Source organism: Buteo buteo, chromosome 28 (genome assembly GCF_964188355.1).
Source record: "Buteo buteo chromosome 28, bButBut1.hap1.1, whole genome shotgun sequence".
NCBI classification, from domain to species: Eukaryota; Metazoa; Chordata; class Aves; order Accipitriformes; family Accipitridae; genus Buteo; species Buteo buteo.
The window spans coordinates 5121597-5138048 of NC_134198.1; the positions used below are offsets into that span (position 1 = coordinate 5121597).

General features: G+C 38.6%; 1 protein-coding gene across 1 annotated transcript in view; it reads right to left on the reverse strand.

Moving 5' to 3' along the window:
* The window catches only part of CNTN1 (contactin 1), a 252034-nt gene that overhangs the window by 77880 nt on the left and 157702 nt on the right, over window positions 1-16452 (reverse strand). Inside the window, exon 4 of the mRNA XM_075059056.1 lies at window positions 1007-1136. Within this exon, the coding sequence (XP_074915157.1) occupies window positions 1007-1136 (130 nt within the window). The remainder of the gene's footprint in view (window positions 1-1006; window positions 1137-16452) is intronic.

A 16452-nucleotide genomic window follows, 5' to 3' on the forward strand; every position in this document is an offset into this window, starting at 1 on the left:
TCTGTATATGTAGACACCTGTAAGCATATTTAAAAAAAAAAAAAAGGCAATGAAGACTAGCTAAGCTGGTTTGATAGAAGAATACCATAGTTGACCACAATACTGTAACAGATGTAAAAGAATGGCCAGCAGACTCAACTGCTTTTTCTGTCCTAGAAGCCAGAGTCTAGGAACACACGTAAAGTGAATATTGGGGGCATATCATAGGATAATTCAATGAAATGGATCTCTTTTGCTGGCAAGAAAGTCCATCTGTCCCTTAGTTTGATGACAGCAGTTTTCTGCCCATGACTAGGCTGTAAATTAGTCATGGTCTTAATAGTGACAATCTTAAGTACATTTCTCTGTAGATAATGAGCAGATAATGGCTGACAAACTCATATGGATGCCCCGAGATCTCACAACGAAGCAGAATTACTCTCCTAATAACAACACCATTATTGTGAAAGAGGTCATGTGTGAATCTCTATTAAAACTAGTTGAAATGTTTTTCCAGAATAAAGTTTTTCATGTCTTCAGTAGCATAGCTGACACATTCTGAGCATCTCTCTACAATATCATGGATGCAAAAGCAACACAGGGTGTAGAATACCCAGGTTCAACAGCTAGTCCCCCTTCTTTCAGAGTAAAATAGGATAAAAAAGCTGTTCTGAATCAAGAAGAATAAGGACTTGAACCTCAGTCATCCTTAGCTAGAAAAATAGCCTCTTAATTATTTTTTAAAGGTCACTTTTCTTTTTGTTTTGTTTTGCATCTGGATCAGTATTCCTTTCAAAAGCTGAAAACATTGAACACAACAGGAATACACTGTTTTCAACACTGTCTAGACATTCTGGCACATTGAATCAAGGTTGATTCTTAACTTAAAAATTCAAATCTCCCTGTTTTTTCCTGCCTTGATGACTTTCTATCAACCTGTGAAGACAGTCATTCATTTAATACCACAACCTGAAACACTCACTGAATAAAATATGTAAGACCTGAAAATCAAAAGAAGAGAGGTTACCTGTAAGTAGGAAAAGGAATTGCTCGAGCTCTGCAATTCATTGAAACTTGTCCATCTGAAGATTCTTCTGGATAGATGGTATCAATGGGTTGTTCCTCAAAAACAGGTCCATAACCTTTGTTTCCTTCCTCTGAAAAAATAGCAGAGTTTGAAATTAATTACTTTTTAATTAGTAGTCAAACTGAAGATGAATTTATATCACACCTTCCAGAGTCAAAATGCGAAGGCTAAATAATGACTTCCCCAAAATCAAGTTCTATATGCATCAACAAAACCAGAGCAGTACAAATAAATAATAGAAGTGCTGGCCTTCCTTCACTGACTCCTGCTTCATTCCTTCCATCTGGGAACTAAAGTAACTCAAACTATGTTCCTATAAAACTAGCCTCCCTGCCTTCTCCCCTGACATCATTTGATTATTTGTCACAGTTTATGCCAAATATGATGGAGATAATTATGAATTGAAGATATGCCCTTTAGGAATGCAGTGAGACCAACTTGCTTCACAGAGGCCAACAAATTCTCATCAAACAGGTTCAGATCTAAACCAACTATCCAAACATTAGGTGTCCCTTATCTTACAACCTAATCGACTCCAATGGTTTTATATATTCAGAAAGAATCTTTACTGCATCAGACAAAAAAACCTCTTATGTTGGAGATCAAAGCTGAGAATTACCTTGTTTCCAGAACATACTTTTGTCTTTCCTTTCAAGCTCAGGTATATGTATATGTTAAGTTTCTCCCCTCCAAAATAAAATAAGAAAAAAAAAAAAAAAAAGTCCCACACTGAAAATAATTTAAGTTTGTAAAGTCAAGCACTTAAAGGTGAATAAATATTGAACAGGTTTGACAACAAACTATTTTTTTTTAATCTTTATCCTCCATTTGCTGATGCTGTTGTAAAGGTTGCTGGCTCTGCCTGCCCCTGCTGCATTCCCTTCTCCTTTATCTCCCCCAAGCGTACAAGACTGCTCTTCGGGGTCTGTAAAAGCAAGACTAGGAGCAAAGGTGGAACGCTCTGGGAAAATTCTGCTCAGTAAATCCAGGATGCAACTGGCATTTTCTGTGGTAATGGCAAATGTGCATTCTAGGTGCAGAACGGCACTGAGAGGAGATGGTCCATGCTCCGTAGAGATAACATTTTTTAGACAACACAGCTGTCTCATTCTCACAGGTCTCTACTGAGAGTCAACTAACAGTATGGACACTTGCAAGCAAACTCATGGGAAAAACACAGTAGTACATGACTGCTACCAGGTTCACTTCCCATTCAAGTTCAGAGCCTTTCTCCAAATCCCAGAGATGTCAGAGATCTGGAAAAATGACTGCAAGAATCTTGTAATACAAGGAAAAACAAAACAAACACAGTTTTCCTAATAAGATCTTCAGAGATGGCTGAATCATTTTAGCTTAAAAATTTCCAAAAGCAATGGTTAAGGATGGAAGAACACTAACATTTTGCAACAGTATCTGTGCTGCCTCTAAAAATCCGCTACATGTCTTGCAATGCTGCATTTAAAAATCTTCACAGATCAAGACATTAACTGGCAATGTAACAGATGAATGTCCTTACATCAAATTACAATTTTGTACTCATCCCCTTAAAAGTCTTGCCTTTGGTTATAAAACATTTTAGACTAAATTAGACAGTTTTTAGAAAACTAAAAGAGAAGAAAGAATCTATCTATAGAAATAAAGAATGTAAATTATGTCAGTGTTAAAATTTCACATATACATAAAACAATCCTTCTGCAGATATCTTTTTTTATTATTCCTAAATTCCATATGCATAGATAGACACTGGGTTACATTACTAGCAGAAGATTGGTTACAGATAAAAAGTAAGTTCACTTTCCAGTTCATGTTTGGGGAAAAAAAATCACCATTTCCCTTAGGGACAGGAGCAGGACCAGAAGGCACTGTTATGCTGCACCACATATGGTCAGGCAACTTCCTTTTTAAAAACTAATTCATGTAATGAGATGTCTTTCAAAGAAGGGAAGAAGAGCAACTAGAAAGCAAGGCAGAGCTTTTGAAAAATGGTCTGCTTTCTTTGATATTTAAAGCACAACACTATGTAAAAATCTACATTGCTAGATGTACTGCTAGATCAAAAGAAGAAGTAATTTCAGACTGAAAAGGCAAGAATCATGTATTTGCCCAGAACCTGGAATAACTGAGCCACAAACCTGATGGCACTTCCTATGCAGTTCTTAAATATGAATACAGAATAACAATCGCCTCTAGCAGCAAATAGCCATATCATATGCAGCTGACTCTGTCCACCTTAGGACTCAAATGATGTTACAGATCCCTTAGGCATTTCATGGCATGCATTTTTTATGCTGCCAGCACTATTAATTTTACTGAGTGAATGTCTGTTTCTCACACCTATCGAATATGCTTTATAATGGCACTTCTGCTGCAATCTATTATGAACCTGGTTTCAGATGTCTGGCTGAGCAGAAGATGTGCAGGCTGAATGTCAGGTGTGGCAAGCAATAAACCTTTCGTTCTCAGATGTAAGCTGAGTGTGGACCCGTGATACGAAACAGCATGGGGGAGAAAAGAGAAGAGAAAGGGTTTTTGAAAAGATCAGGAAGAAATGTTCACACTTTTAAGTGAAGTACCATGCCTGTGCAACAAAGTCTGGAGAGTGAGGAAGGGCAGACCAAGAGTACAAGGAAAAAGATCAGCTCGCTGAAGTTGTGCCTACAAAAAAAGGGGAGAAGTAAAAGCAGGGAAAGGAAGAAGGAAATGGATGCATTAGATAAACTGAGGATGAGAAGAAAAGCACATTTCATCTGTTCTGGTCCTGCTTTAGACAAGAGGATGGACTACCTGACCTCTCAAACACCCTTACTGCTCTATTTTCTGGGTACATTTCTTGTGATTTATATTATAAATTGGAGCAAAAGCTATCACCTAATTCTGACTATTTGAGGCATTCTTCGGTGAATTCTTCAAACAAGATTCAGACTTTTCAACAGTGCTAAAATGTATTAGGAAGTCTCTGCAAAGGTCAAGAAAATCTCTACACAGCTGATAAGATCATGGATCCTGTGTAACAACCATTGCTGCTGGAAGGTGGCCCTGTCATCCCTTCTCCGAGCGACACTTTCCAGCTGGGCAGTGTCATTTTCCCTCTAGGCATTCCTGCAACGCCTCTCATGCTTGTCTGACTTCTTAGGTAGCTGCTAAAGCTAAAGAGAGTGGAAATCTCTTCAATTCTAGCTTTCTGGGTTAGTCTTCTGCCCGTTTAGTGAGGCGCATTTGTTCACTGATGAAGACTTACTTGTGCCAGTGCAAAGGGTGGAGCGGGAGCAGGGGTGTAGGCTTCCACCTGCTGAGTGGAAAAAAGTTGTCTTACTGACCGAACCATCTGAAAGAACCGCTGCCCAAGATAAACAGATATCTCTGAAAGCCTCATCACTGCTTACAGATGAGCTACAAAACTGTATTAGTACACCTTTATGTCCCTGCACAAGCCTGTGAGAGATCACAATATAAAATATCCAACACATTCAGAGAAAAGATACCAAAAGGATGTCTGAAAATAACAATCAGAAACTACCTGAGGCAGTTATTTTCAAGTCATCTCAACAAACTTCATCAGAAGAGGAAAAAGGAAGGCACAATAAAAAAGCTTATTCAGTGCATCCTAATCCCATATCTATTTAATTCAGGAAATGTCAAACTTTTCCATATAATCATATTTTTTAAAAATTAATTAGCTTTCAAATAACTTTATTTTGCATGGTATACACTATGTAAAACATAGAGACAAAGAGGTTTTCCAGCCCATATCCTGTTGGGGTTAAACCACGATGATTACTTAGGGCATAAAAAGAACAATTAAAAACAAATCAGTAGCCAATCATCCTTGTATCGGTCCTCTGTGGATCTCCCTTCACCTCACATCCTTCCATGTCCAAACCATTTGCCCACTCAAATGGCCCTGCAGCCTCTGGGCACCCTGCTCCTGGTTCTCCCTCTCACATCCTTCTCCTCTTTGATAAGGAAATTATGCTCATCTGTAAATATAAAGGTAACGCAAAACTTTTCAAAATAGCCACTGTATAGGTCCACTTCTTGTGTCTTATTTCCAAAAGCCTAATCACTGTCTGTTGCTGTTAGCATATTTCATTAGTTCAGTATTTATTTTCATAATATAATTCCATATAAATTTATTAATTGTATGTATTTCTCTAACTACACTGACACTAAAACACTCATGTCATGTACAAATCTGGCATAAATTTAACAACACAGCAGACAAAATCTGACTTGATTTTTGAAAGACGAACGACTTGAGCAAAGCTGCCCTGGATGTAAGTCACCATAACATTGGTAGGAAGAAGGGAAGGGACTGATTCTTCAAAACCAAATACAGTTATTGTACATTAAGAATACCCTAAATTAACCATGTAACCTTCCAGCTTAGCTTACAGGTCTTCACTTAAAAACACATTTAGGGAAATGATTCATTCAGTTCCTGATACTAGGGGGTCTCGTCATCTGTCCTTTGTATAGGCTTGCTGCAGACAGGACGAAGGTTGAGTAGGTGGGGAGAGTATGGTCACTTGGGCAGTTTGGGATTTGAGGATCAGGAGCCCGAGACGTGGAGAAGATATGTGGTATGAGCATCCCAGGGATGAAGCTTGGGACACTGTGAAAAAGGTAGGATGCAGGTGTTAGGTCTATGGCTATTTTGTGGGAAAGGCGAAGTGATCATGGGCTGCTTTGACATTATTGTGGTGAAAAGAAATAGATTTATCTAGGGAAAGGAGATGGCGTAACTAGAAAACCGCTTGGGGTACAACTGGGGAGGGAACCAGAGGAACTGAAACAGAAAAAAAGGAAACTTCATGCGGTATAAATGAGGTGCCAGGAAAATACTGTCCAGTGTAGACTTCATCATACAGGTATGACTTTTTGGCTAAAGTGTGGACAGTCTTAGGGGAAAAGTGGAGGAAATTCTCACCATCCAGGAAAGGGTGAGCAGGGCTCACCTGCACATGAACATACACACACAGAGCTCAGCTGCTTCTTTCTTCCCAACTTATTTCCCACTCAGTCCTGTTAAACAGTGTTTGAAAAACCCTGTTCTGAAGAAATACTCTGTGTTTTAATATCTGGCTGATTGTATTAGCTGTTCAGAAAATTCTTTATCAGCGCAATTTCTTGGTTTGACATTATTACCACATTTTTGTCAAACTTCTAATTATCCAGACTTTTCATGTCTGGGTCCCAGCTTATCTGGACACAAGACATACATACTCCTAATATTCAGGGCAACATGCCCTCCATTTTTTCACTTTTGATCTTCCCAAGTACATGAATTTTAATTCTTTTAAATACAGCAAATGACCTGCTGGGTCTTTTTTAATCGTAAAAATCACTAAAAAAGGGTGACTGATTACCTGATATTTCTCCCTACCTGATCTCAGTATATCCTACCAGATCTACCATATCAAATCATCTCAAAAGGTGTCTTTTTGACAGATTCTACAAACCCTCCAATAAGTAAGACTTCACAATTTCTTTTAGCAAACTTATTCCAATGTCTAACAGTGCTTACAATTAAAAGATTTCTCTTTTAAACATCTAAATTTTAATATCTAAAGATCTTCAACATTTGGACTTTTTAATTGAATTTGCTGTTTTAACTAAAAGTTCTCGTATTAGATCTGAGTTTCATCTGGTATTTTACTGGCCTCTTGGGTAAGAAATAACGAAGAAAAAATTGCACCAAGAGTATTTGCATACAACCACTCATCTTGTGCTTCATGTGCAATGAAGTCTTTAAACATAAATATTTACATTCTACATAGTAATAACCAACTACGCCAACCTGTTACTACCATAGACAATATAAAACACTGAACTCACACCACCGATTTCAGTGGGTTAGAGTGCTGAGCAAAAAATTCCTCTGTCAAGAGAGAGCAGGATTAGTTTGCTTCTTTTGACACCAGTCATCCAAATCACTTTCAGACAAGTCAATTTGTTTTATTATCAGCTAATTCCATCCTTACATGCATCTAATTCATTTTGAAAATCGATTTTACTCATAGATTAAGGATAATGTCATGAAGTAAAGCTGCTTATAATCACGGGAACTGCTCTGTGTGTGAACACAACCAGAAAGGGAAGTTAAAAATATGTAGTTTATTAAAGACTATTGTCAATTTTTTTAGTTCACAGGAGAAAACAGCAGTTCTTGGGCTTACTTTTTTCCAATACAGAAAATGAAATAAACCCTAATTGTTTACTTTTGTCTTACTCATCCTCAGCTACAGATTGCACATATCACACATGTTTTTAGGGGTTGTTTTATGTGTGGCAAATCATGGAATGTAAAATGCTTTTAAAGGCTTTTCTTACAGATAACCTAGGTTTGCAGCACTCCAGTATCTCAAACCTTAATGAGGTGACACAGAGGAAAGTTCAATAAATGAAGTTATGACAAGAATAGTAACTCCCCCTTTCCTCTTTCTACTTTGTGTACTGTAATAAATTCCAAGTAAGACTCTTGACATTAAGTATAGGATTTATCTCACAAAATTTTAAAACTTAGGGATATTGTCCAAACTAGTCATATAGGCTTTCTTTACAGGGGTCAGACAAGCATTTCCAGCCAGTAATTCAGATATCCCATTCTTTCTTCATCAGCCACAGAGAAAGCTGAAACCTGTATCCCATACCCAATCTTTAGATGGTTAACAGAAACGGTAATGAATCTTCCTGTAAGAGAGTCTGGATTTATCTGACTGTATCTGTGGAACATGACCTGGAGCCTCTCAGTCGAGCCCACTAGCCAAAGCCTACTCCTGGCACTGAACCCAGAACCAAAGGCTGCTCCTGGAGCTGGACCTTCTGAGGTAGCTGGAACACCATCACTACCAACAACAGGAATGCTATCAGCAATTTATCTCCCATTTCCTCAAGTGTTAAGATTCGGGAGGGGGGGTACGGTGATGGCACAGCCCACTCCCACAACTGATGAGGGACCTATTATTATACACTTGGTTTTATTTGTTTTGCAGCAGCATCTAGAAACCTCTGTGGAAGGTCAGGGAGCACATGGTCAGGCAGTACTAAGAAAACAATCTTTGCCCTAAAGAATTTATTATTTCACTCCAGTGCAGCACCAGAAGTGCAAGTGCACTTTCTGCTTCTTACTTGTTCTGCAGGTCTCAGACACCCAGAGAACACAGAGAAGGTCAAGCACGAAGAGATACTATTGTCCTTACATCCTCACATGTCCAAAGATAACAGTGTATCTGTTCCTTCTTAGCCAAATTTGAACATCCTCTAGTGGACATCATAGAAATATACGTTTTTGTCCATGAACGTTATGCAGAAATGCATTGAAATAGTGATTTTATCAAGATATATAGGAACATAATTTCCACCATACCAGATGACTCATCAGTTCCTTTTCCAAACTTTCCAAACTTTTTTTTTTAATGCAATACCTCTCCATACCATTTACTGCTGGCACAGATACTGCATTTGGATCTATAAACAGTAAATCACAAAGTGTAGGTTTAATCTATGAAGTTCCTGGGGGTAAAACTACTGTCTCCTTGGGTATCTGCCTTCATGGGACTGTAAAGTCTGGAGAGCTTTCCTAAATCCATTTATGAAGGAGACTTTAGTGCTCAGATTAAATATGACATTAGATATGATGAATGGGTATGTGTGAAACTGAAGACAGCTCACGAGTTCAGCAATTTTCTGTTTTATAATAGAGCTGAGAAAATGGTAACCCCAGGCAGCTGGCACATCGTGGCTGAAGTAAGGCATGTTACTCACGCTGTAGTACTTCGTTTAAAAGAGTCAAGACTCATCACCACCACTACCAATTTTTAATGACTCTTTCTAGGTGCAATCATCATCTTTTTTTTCTATCAGTTCTACACTTGGATAGCTTCAGAGAGTTAGGAATTTCCTGGGTCGGCACCGATGAGGTGAGAACTGGCCACTGGTGCATTGTTTTCCAGGACACCAGGTTAAAGGAGCAAGTTGCAGCACAGCAAACCCCGTGCAGCACATTCCCTCTGACTTCTGTTGCCACTTTCAGCACTGGGAATCGTGAGGCTGATACGTACCACACAGGCAGGGAACGTGCACTAAGAAGGGAAGAGCTGATGATCTTAATTGGGACTTTGTATCATGTGGCAGAAAATTTGGAAAAGGGAAAAAAAGACCACCCTATTTCCTGGTAGATGCAGCTACTAGTAATTACACATTACGTCACAGTTAACATTTAACAACCACTGTAATTCAAATATACTTATTTTCTTCTGCTCATGGACAGCTGCCACAAGTACACAGGGAGTTACTTTATACCTGATGTGAGATGTTATTTTGTAGGGAACCTGAAATGGATCATTCTTACAATTTATCTAATTGAATTATTTGTACAGACTGCTACCCATCTTTTCTATATACTTATTCTCACATTTTGCATAATCAACTCTTTATCTAACCTGAATACAGAAAAGTAGAAGAAAAAAAGAAAATCCCCAAAGGAAATAGCATACTGTAATTTTACTGTCTTTTATAATGATTTGCTCAAATGTCGCTCAAAGACAGGTCACTAAACCATGTTAGGACACTTGTGCATCATTCTATCTTCATATGGCTAGTATGAGAAAAAGCAAAAATGTTATAAATTAACGTTTACTCTCACTTTCTAATTTGATACACTGAGAGAGATTGCAAGTACACCTTCATTTTCTACATTCTTTAAAAGGTATATGTTTCCATGTTGGCTTATAGGGTAGTTATAATTTATATTTCATGCAGGAGGTGTGGAATGTTCTTTACTTAAGAGTAAAAATAAACTTTTAGCTTTTTCCTTATTTACAAAGTTATTAATGCTTTTTCTTTCTAGAATGTACAAAAGTGACCCACATTTGGTTTCAGAACAAAACTGTCATGGCTGATATACAGTGTTACCACACCATTTTTTAGAAAGTTATATATTTCAAGTGATTCACCAGAAATGGTGGCTATATAGTTATGTGGCAATTCATTGGGAAAGTAGGTTAAATGGGAAGTCAAATGTAAGATCAAGTCACTTCAGTCGAATCCTTCACATGTTGTGAATCATGTGCAAGAGATTTTTAATGGATGTCTATTTGTATATTTTCCTTATTTGTTCTAAAGTGTCTTTAACCTCACTAAATCCTCAAACCACAAAAAAATACAGAAGTAATTAAATATTAGTAAGGGAAACCGCTGATTAAACAAAAGGGAGCAAGTGTTCCCTTAACCAGTACTTAGGGCACTCGGGCTTCTCGAAGGCCTCCCAGATCCAGCACCACTAAAAAAGTCTTTTACTCAGGAAGAATTTGCTTGCATGTGTCATATGCAAAAGAAACTACGAGAGGAAATGATGATGGGAATTACTGAAATACAGTGAAGGGCTGGCAGTGAAACATGCGGGGCTATATATGCCTATGAATCCATATGTTCAGAAACTACAGTGGATGTATCCTAAGGCCCTAATCTTGCAAACACTGCTGCACATGCATTCAACCCCATAGTAAAAAAAATTCAAAGTTCCAAGACCAGAAGATCAAACCTCCATATACTAGAAGGGAATGCTGAAAAATAAAGGGAGAAAGATTTGAATACTCTTTTAAGACCTACAGATTGCATACTTTAACAAACAACATTTTGCTTTAAAAAAGAAAAGGCAAAACTGTATAAATTTTCCTCTCAGAATGTCTGCATAAAACAATTCGTTTTGAAGATAATTGTAAGAAGGTTGGCAGTACTTTTTTGACGGATAATGCCTAATAATTCCACTGTAATGAAAATATATTTTCAATGAAAGATGGTAACACTTTTAGTAAGGGATGCCTACAAGAGCTTCCGCTGGAAATATTAAGCTCTTTAACTTCATCTTTAGCAAAGGTAAAATGGTAATACTGTTTGCTAAAAGCAAGTAATAATAAGACAGCATTGAAAGTGCTTGTTTAAGTTCATTAAAGGCCTCTCATTCTTTCAGGAACCTGATCCATCACAAAATTTAAGCACATAAGTTGATCCAAATCAACAAGCTTACGTATAAGTGCAATGTTAAGCACACGTTCAAGTCTTCTGCTGCATAAGAATCAACTTGATTCTAAAAACACCACAAATTGTGACATGAGCATCAATAGCAAATCACAGTGAAAAGTTTTCCAAAGGTCAATGTCAGAAAGAAGCTAAACCAGGGGGAAAACCTTAAGATCCCATCACTCCTGTTGCGCACTGAGATAAAATTATTTTAATTAGCATCTTTATTTTTCTAATAAGCCTCCTCCTCCTCTTTCTGTTCCTGCTTCCCGTACACCTCTCTGTTTCCCTGGCATTTAACATTGCCGTAAGTGGCTGCTGGAGACAGTCATTCGGTATCACTCTCATCAGTATTGATCCACCTGGCAGCGTTGTATCCTGTTACATATTTTCACGAGAGAGGGACAAAGATCTGTTGACACAGCACATGGCTAGGTTAACCTGGAATGCTAATGGATGCTGAACAGAAGAGCCATGGACTCATTCATTATCTTACCTAGCACTAAGTCGTCAGGATCCGTATCGTCATCGCAAGCCTAGAAACCATTTGGTATTTAGTAGATCTTGTACTGTTTTCAATATGTCACAGAAATGAGGGCCTACTAGTGTCTGACAAACTCATGGTCAGAAACAAGATGGTCTGGGAATGAGCCAAATTATCTCTACCGGGCTCGCAGGAAAGTAAACAAGGCACTTCCAGGTTTTGGAGCATTACGATCACCAAACACATTATGATTATTTATTTACAAATGCCAGACACTCTGCAGTAGCCTGAAATAGTCTTCTAAGATCCAAGCAGAGACATGGCAGACAAGGTAAACAGGTATTAAGTATATTCATCCACTTTGTATTTTAGAAGAAAACGCACATCTCTCTTTAGCAATTGTGAATAATGCCATATGTTGTGATAAGAAGCTTTAAATAACGTAGATTCTGGCCCTCAGTTCGTAACAAGTATTTTTGAACCTACTGTTCCAGAGAAAATCCTAGCTATACATAATTTAAGGTTTGGGGGTTGGATTGTTTTTTTGAGATAAGAACAGTTTAATAATTGAAAATTATTTTAATTTAATTGAAAATAATAATGATACTACTAAAAGAAGATAACAAAAAGAGAGTGAAATATAACCCAAGATAGACAAGTGATGCACAATGCAATGGCTCTCCACCTGCTGACCGATGTTCAGACAGTCCCGGAGCAGCAATCTGTCCCCACGCCCAGCCAACTCCCCCCAGTTTATATACTGGACATGATGTCACACGGTATGGAATACCCCTTTGGCCAGTTTGGGTCAGCTGTCCTGGCTGTGTCCCCTCCCAACTTCTTGTGCCCCTCCAGCCTTCTTGCTGGTTGGGCAAGAGGAGCTGAAAATTCCTTTGACTGAGTATAAACGCTACTTAGCAATAACTGAAAACATCAGTGTGTTATCAACATTCTTCTCATACTAAATCCAAAATATAACACTATACCAGCTACTAGGAAGAAAATTAACTCTATCCCAGCTGAAACCAGGACATCCACAAAACTTACGATGTAGCATTTCGCGGTCTATAAAGAAGATTCCGTCATCCTGATGGAGAAGAGGTACCAGTGGAAGCCAGCAAGATGCTAAAGGGACATCAGTTTCCAAGAACCAGTCATTAGTCAAACAGAAAAAGTAACCACTCAAGCAGTCCCACTTCATGTTATATGAAAGTGTTAGGTTGTCTTTGGGAAGTCTGCCTCTACTTTTCTGGACTGAAAAGAGCAGGAGAATTACCCCTATCGCATATGTGCCAGCGCAGTCCTTGAAGAGCCGCGTCGGTAATTATGTAGTTTCTCCTTTACAGCAAGTTTCAAGGATGAAAGGCTCCAACCCTTGGCAGAGTGAGTTTCTCCACTTAAGCCTAAGAATGACAGGGTACAGCTTGCTTGTCTTCTCAGACTGCCAAGAGGAACGCCAGCCAATACCAATTATAGTACTTTTAAACATACTCACATTTGCCTATTAGTTACTTAAATCATTTAGGTGATTCTTCCTTAAAAACCTAAGTGTTACTTCAAAAGTGACTTAAGAGCCTAACACGTTGATCTCATGGGAAAGCCAGTGCTCAGCAAATTAGGGATGAAGGTAAAGTGCAGCAGTTACTCTGCACAATCTCTCCACACAAGCCTTCCAAGTGCGTATGAAATACCAGCAACGTACGCAGAAATTCAGCTGCCTTTTGAGGCCTGATCTGACCCTAACTCAGGTACTGCCTGGCTCTGAACTATGAAATCCCAAGGTAAAAAGTAGAACGGTTTCATCAGAAATAAAATATCGGCGGAACACAGTAATATTTTTTGCTGTTGATTCCTCTTTTAGCCAAATGTAATCAAGTATTAATTAAGCACAATAAAATATAGGGCCTTTGCAGCTTTTAATTAGTCTTTTGGAGGAAGAAACAAAACAAGCCTATTGCTGAAAGACTTAATTCTTTTGGTTCAAGGTTATTATCCCAAGTGAAGATACACTTTGGTTCATTGATTTATACGGGATGTACTAGATGAAAGAAAAGTTTAGAATTGAGACTTAGCAATAGGATATGAATTTAACGGGGAGTCAAAGGCAACTTAGAACTATGTTGGAGAGAGCCCAGATGTCAGGGGAAAGAGAAGAAGAGTCAAATATTACCAGTAACAGGCACGAAACAACTTTTTTGGCAGTGGACTGACAATCATCACAATGTTCCCTGAGGAGTGATTTGCTGCTCTCATTTGGCTTACACTGCTCAAAGTGCACTCTGAAAAACAACCCTTATTATAACTGTCCGTTCTATCAGTAAGTGAAAGACCAAATTACTTATGACTTTTTCATCAATTTATATCTGCAAGACTACATTTCAATCAGTAATTTACCTGGAAAATAAATATTGCTCCTGTCTCATTGCAGAAGATGATCTCTGCCTAAACTTCCAATGCACTGATTCATGTAATATTTGCTTCCCTTCGGTCAAGTGTGCATTCCCCACTGATGGGAAATGGCCAGTCATTGTAACAATTCTCAGTGTCTGCCTTTGATTACCACAAAACAGAACTGGCTAAAAGTCAGAGGTTTTATTCCAAGAAAAACTCCAGATTTCTAAAAAATATGTATTTCAGTTTGGGAAAATAATATTTTTAAATTTCCTGCAGCAGGAAAAAGATCAATTTGAAAACAGGTAAAACACTTAGCTTATAGAGTGTCAGAATACCTGTCACCCTTTCAGGCCAAATTCTGAACATCTCAAGTCAGTGTAGCTTCAGATTTTCAGCTTCCTAGCTCCTTGTTTCCCAAATACTTGTAGCTGGTAAATCTGAAAGCTCTCAATTCTCACTCAAATGCATGAATTCTGAATATTTTCAGGTTTTTTGGTTGATATCTTTGAACTTGGGACAGAACATATGGTAAGACATGCCAAAGGACACTGACCCTGGAAGCTATTATCAGTTTCCCGGCTCCAGAGCAGTTAATATCGTAGGTCTGCTTAGGAGCCACGGGTTGCAAAAACCTTGACTGGTGGCTCCAGGGTCACGGATTGGTTTGCCCAAAGGCAACTTACAGGGCAGAACGACCTAGAACTGTGGGTCCAGCACCACAGGGGGCAAGGTGAGCCAAATACACTTCCAAAGAAACCCCGTGTTTTGTTAAAAACTGCTAAAGCAACTTCTTTAATATTCTGCTTTCAACATCTGCTCCCAGCTAACTTGTCTCTTCGCTCTGGTGCTTGGTGTGTCTTGTTACTGAAATGAGAAATCATGATCTTTACTCAAAAACTGTCCCCGATTCCCACATTCTCCATTGTTGTTGCCATTGCCAGCATTCCCCTTGATGTATTGTGTGTGAAAGAACACCTCCTAGAACTTGACCTGATCATTCTAATTGTGCTCCTTCTTTCTCTGCAGTATCTATCTTTCACTTTTTAACCACACCATGCACACTCCCAAGCAACCCCTTAAATTTTATCTTGGTTACTGCAGCTATGTATTTTCTGGATACCATGACATTTTCATTGCCAAGAAACACACTGAAAAGGAAAATTTGCTAAGACTAACTGCCAGCAGCTCTAGCACTCATTTGAAACGAGAAACCCTCCAGCAAGATTCAAGTGCCGGGGCAGAGCAAAGACTGCAACATCAGATTTATATAATCCAGATGGGTGTCATAAACCCTAGATGACAGAAGCAGACTTTCTCTCAACTCAAATGGATATTTAATTATTTATGCAAAGTACAGCAGGTCCAAGAGCAGAGAGTGTGCACGCTACTCAGCCTTGCAATAATACACCAGAAATAGCAAACTCCCTCTGATTACATAAGACTACAAATCTTCCACATTGGAGGATGGTGCCGTATCTTTAGAGGTGGAGGTAGGTCTTGTCTTTGGCTTTTGATGAAAAATGCAAGCAAGTATTTATTCCATACCAGAAGATAAGTTAGGAATTTTCTCTGAACAGGTAACAGCACTATTGGAACCTGCCCCTGTTCGAAACCCTTCACACCAATGGCTCCTATTCTTCTTCCAGGAGTCTACCACAGCCAAGTACAGTCAAAGGAGAGATCAAACAAACATTGCCATGAATATATCAATGCATACTCAAACTGTATGGAATGTCACCATAGCCATCTTTGCTCTTCCTATGTCACTTACTCATGACCTTCATAGCACGCAATCTCCCCATGTCATTCCACGGCACCTGCCAGGAGGTGCATTCTGGTGCCAAGATTTCTGGCTTCTGGGCACAACTGCAATGTGCGTAATACACAAGTAGTAGCATTAATCATCTGGTCTTGCCTGTCAGGAAATTAACTGAACATTTGTTCTCAGTGATTGACTCAAATTTTTTATCAACCAATGTCCAGCACTTGCATAATATTACTGATGGCAGTTGACAGCCTTCTTCCACCCCCCTCCCAGGAAAAGCCCAGTGCTGAATTAAAATGGTGAGTTTTAAGTTTTAACTCTGGTGCTATCAGCAACCCTCACATCTTAACAAAGAAAAGACCCTTGAAACACATAATAGATACATTGTAAGCATGAGATCACAACATTTTAAAGGTCTTGATTTTTATTAGGCATCAGTATATCCTCCAGGAAACTCAGATGTGGGGTAAAGAACAATGTTCAAATCCTCCACAGAATAAAATACTGTTCTCACTAAACCAGAAAGCACTCCTAGGAGCTATGGAGTAATTTCTTAAAGCCAGTGAGCTTACATCACAGTATGAATCAGATTTTTTGACTCAATAATACAAACAATATAGTCTTATGGTAGTGAAATTGAGGCAATGCCTGAAATAGCAGGCCAGATTAAGCAAGCCTATGAACCGCTCGCGTCAATTACGAACTCATTAAGTACACAAAGAA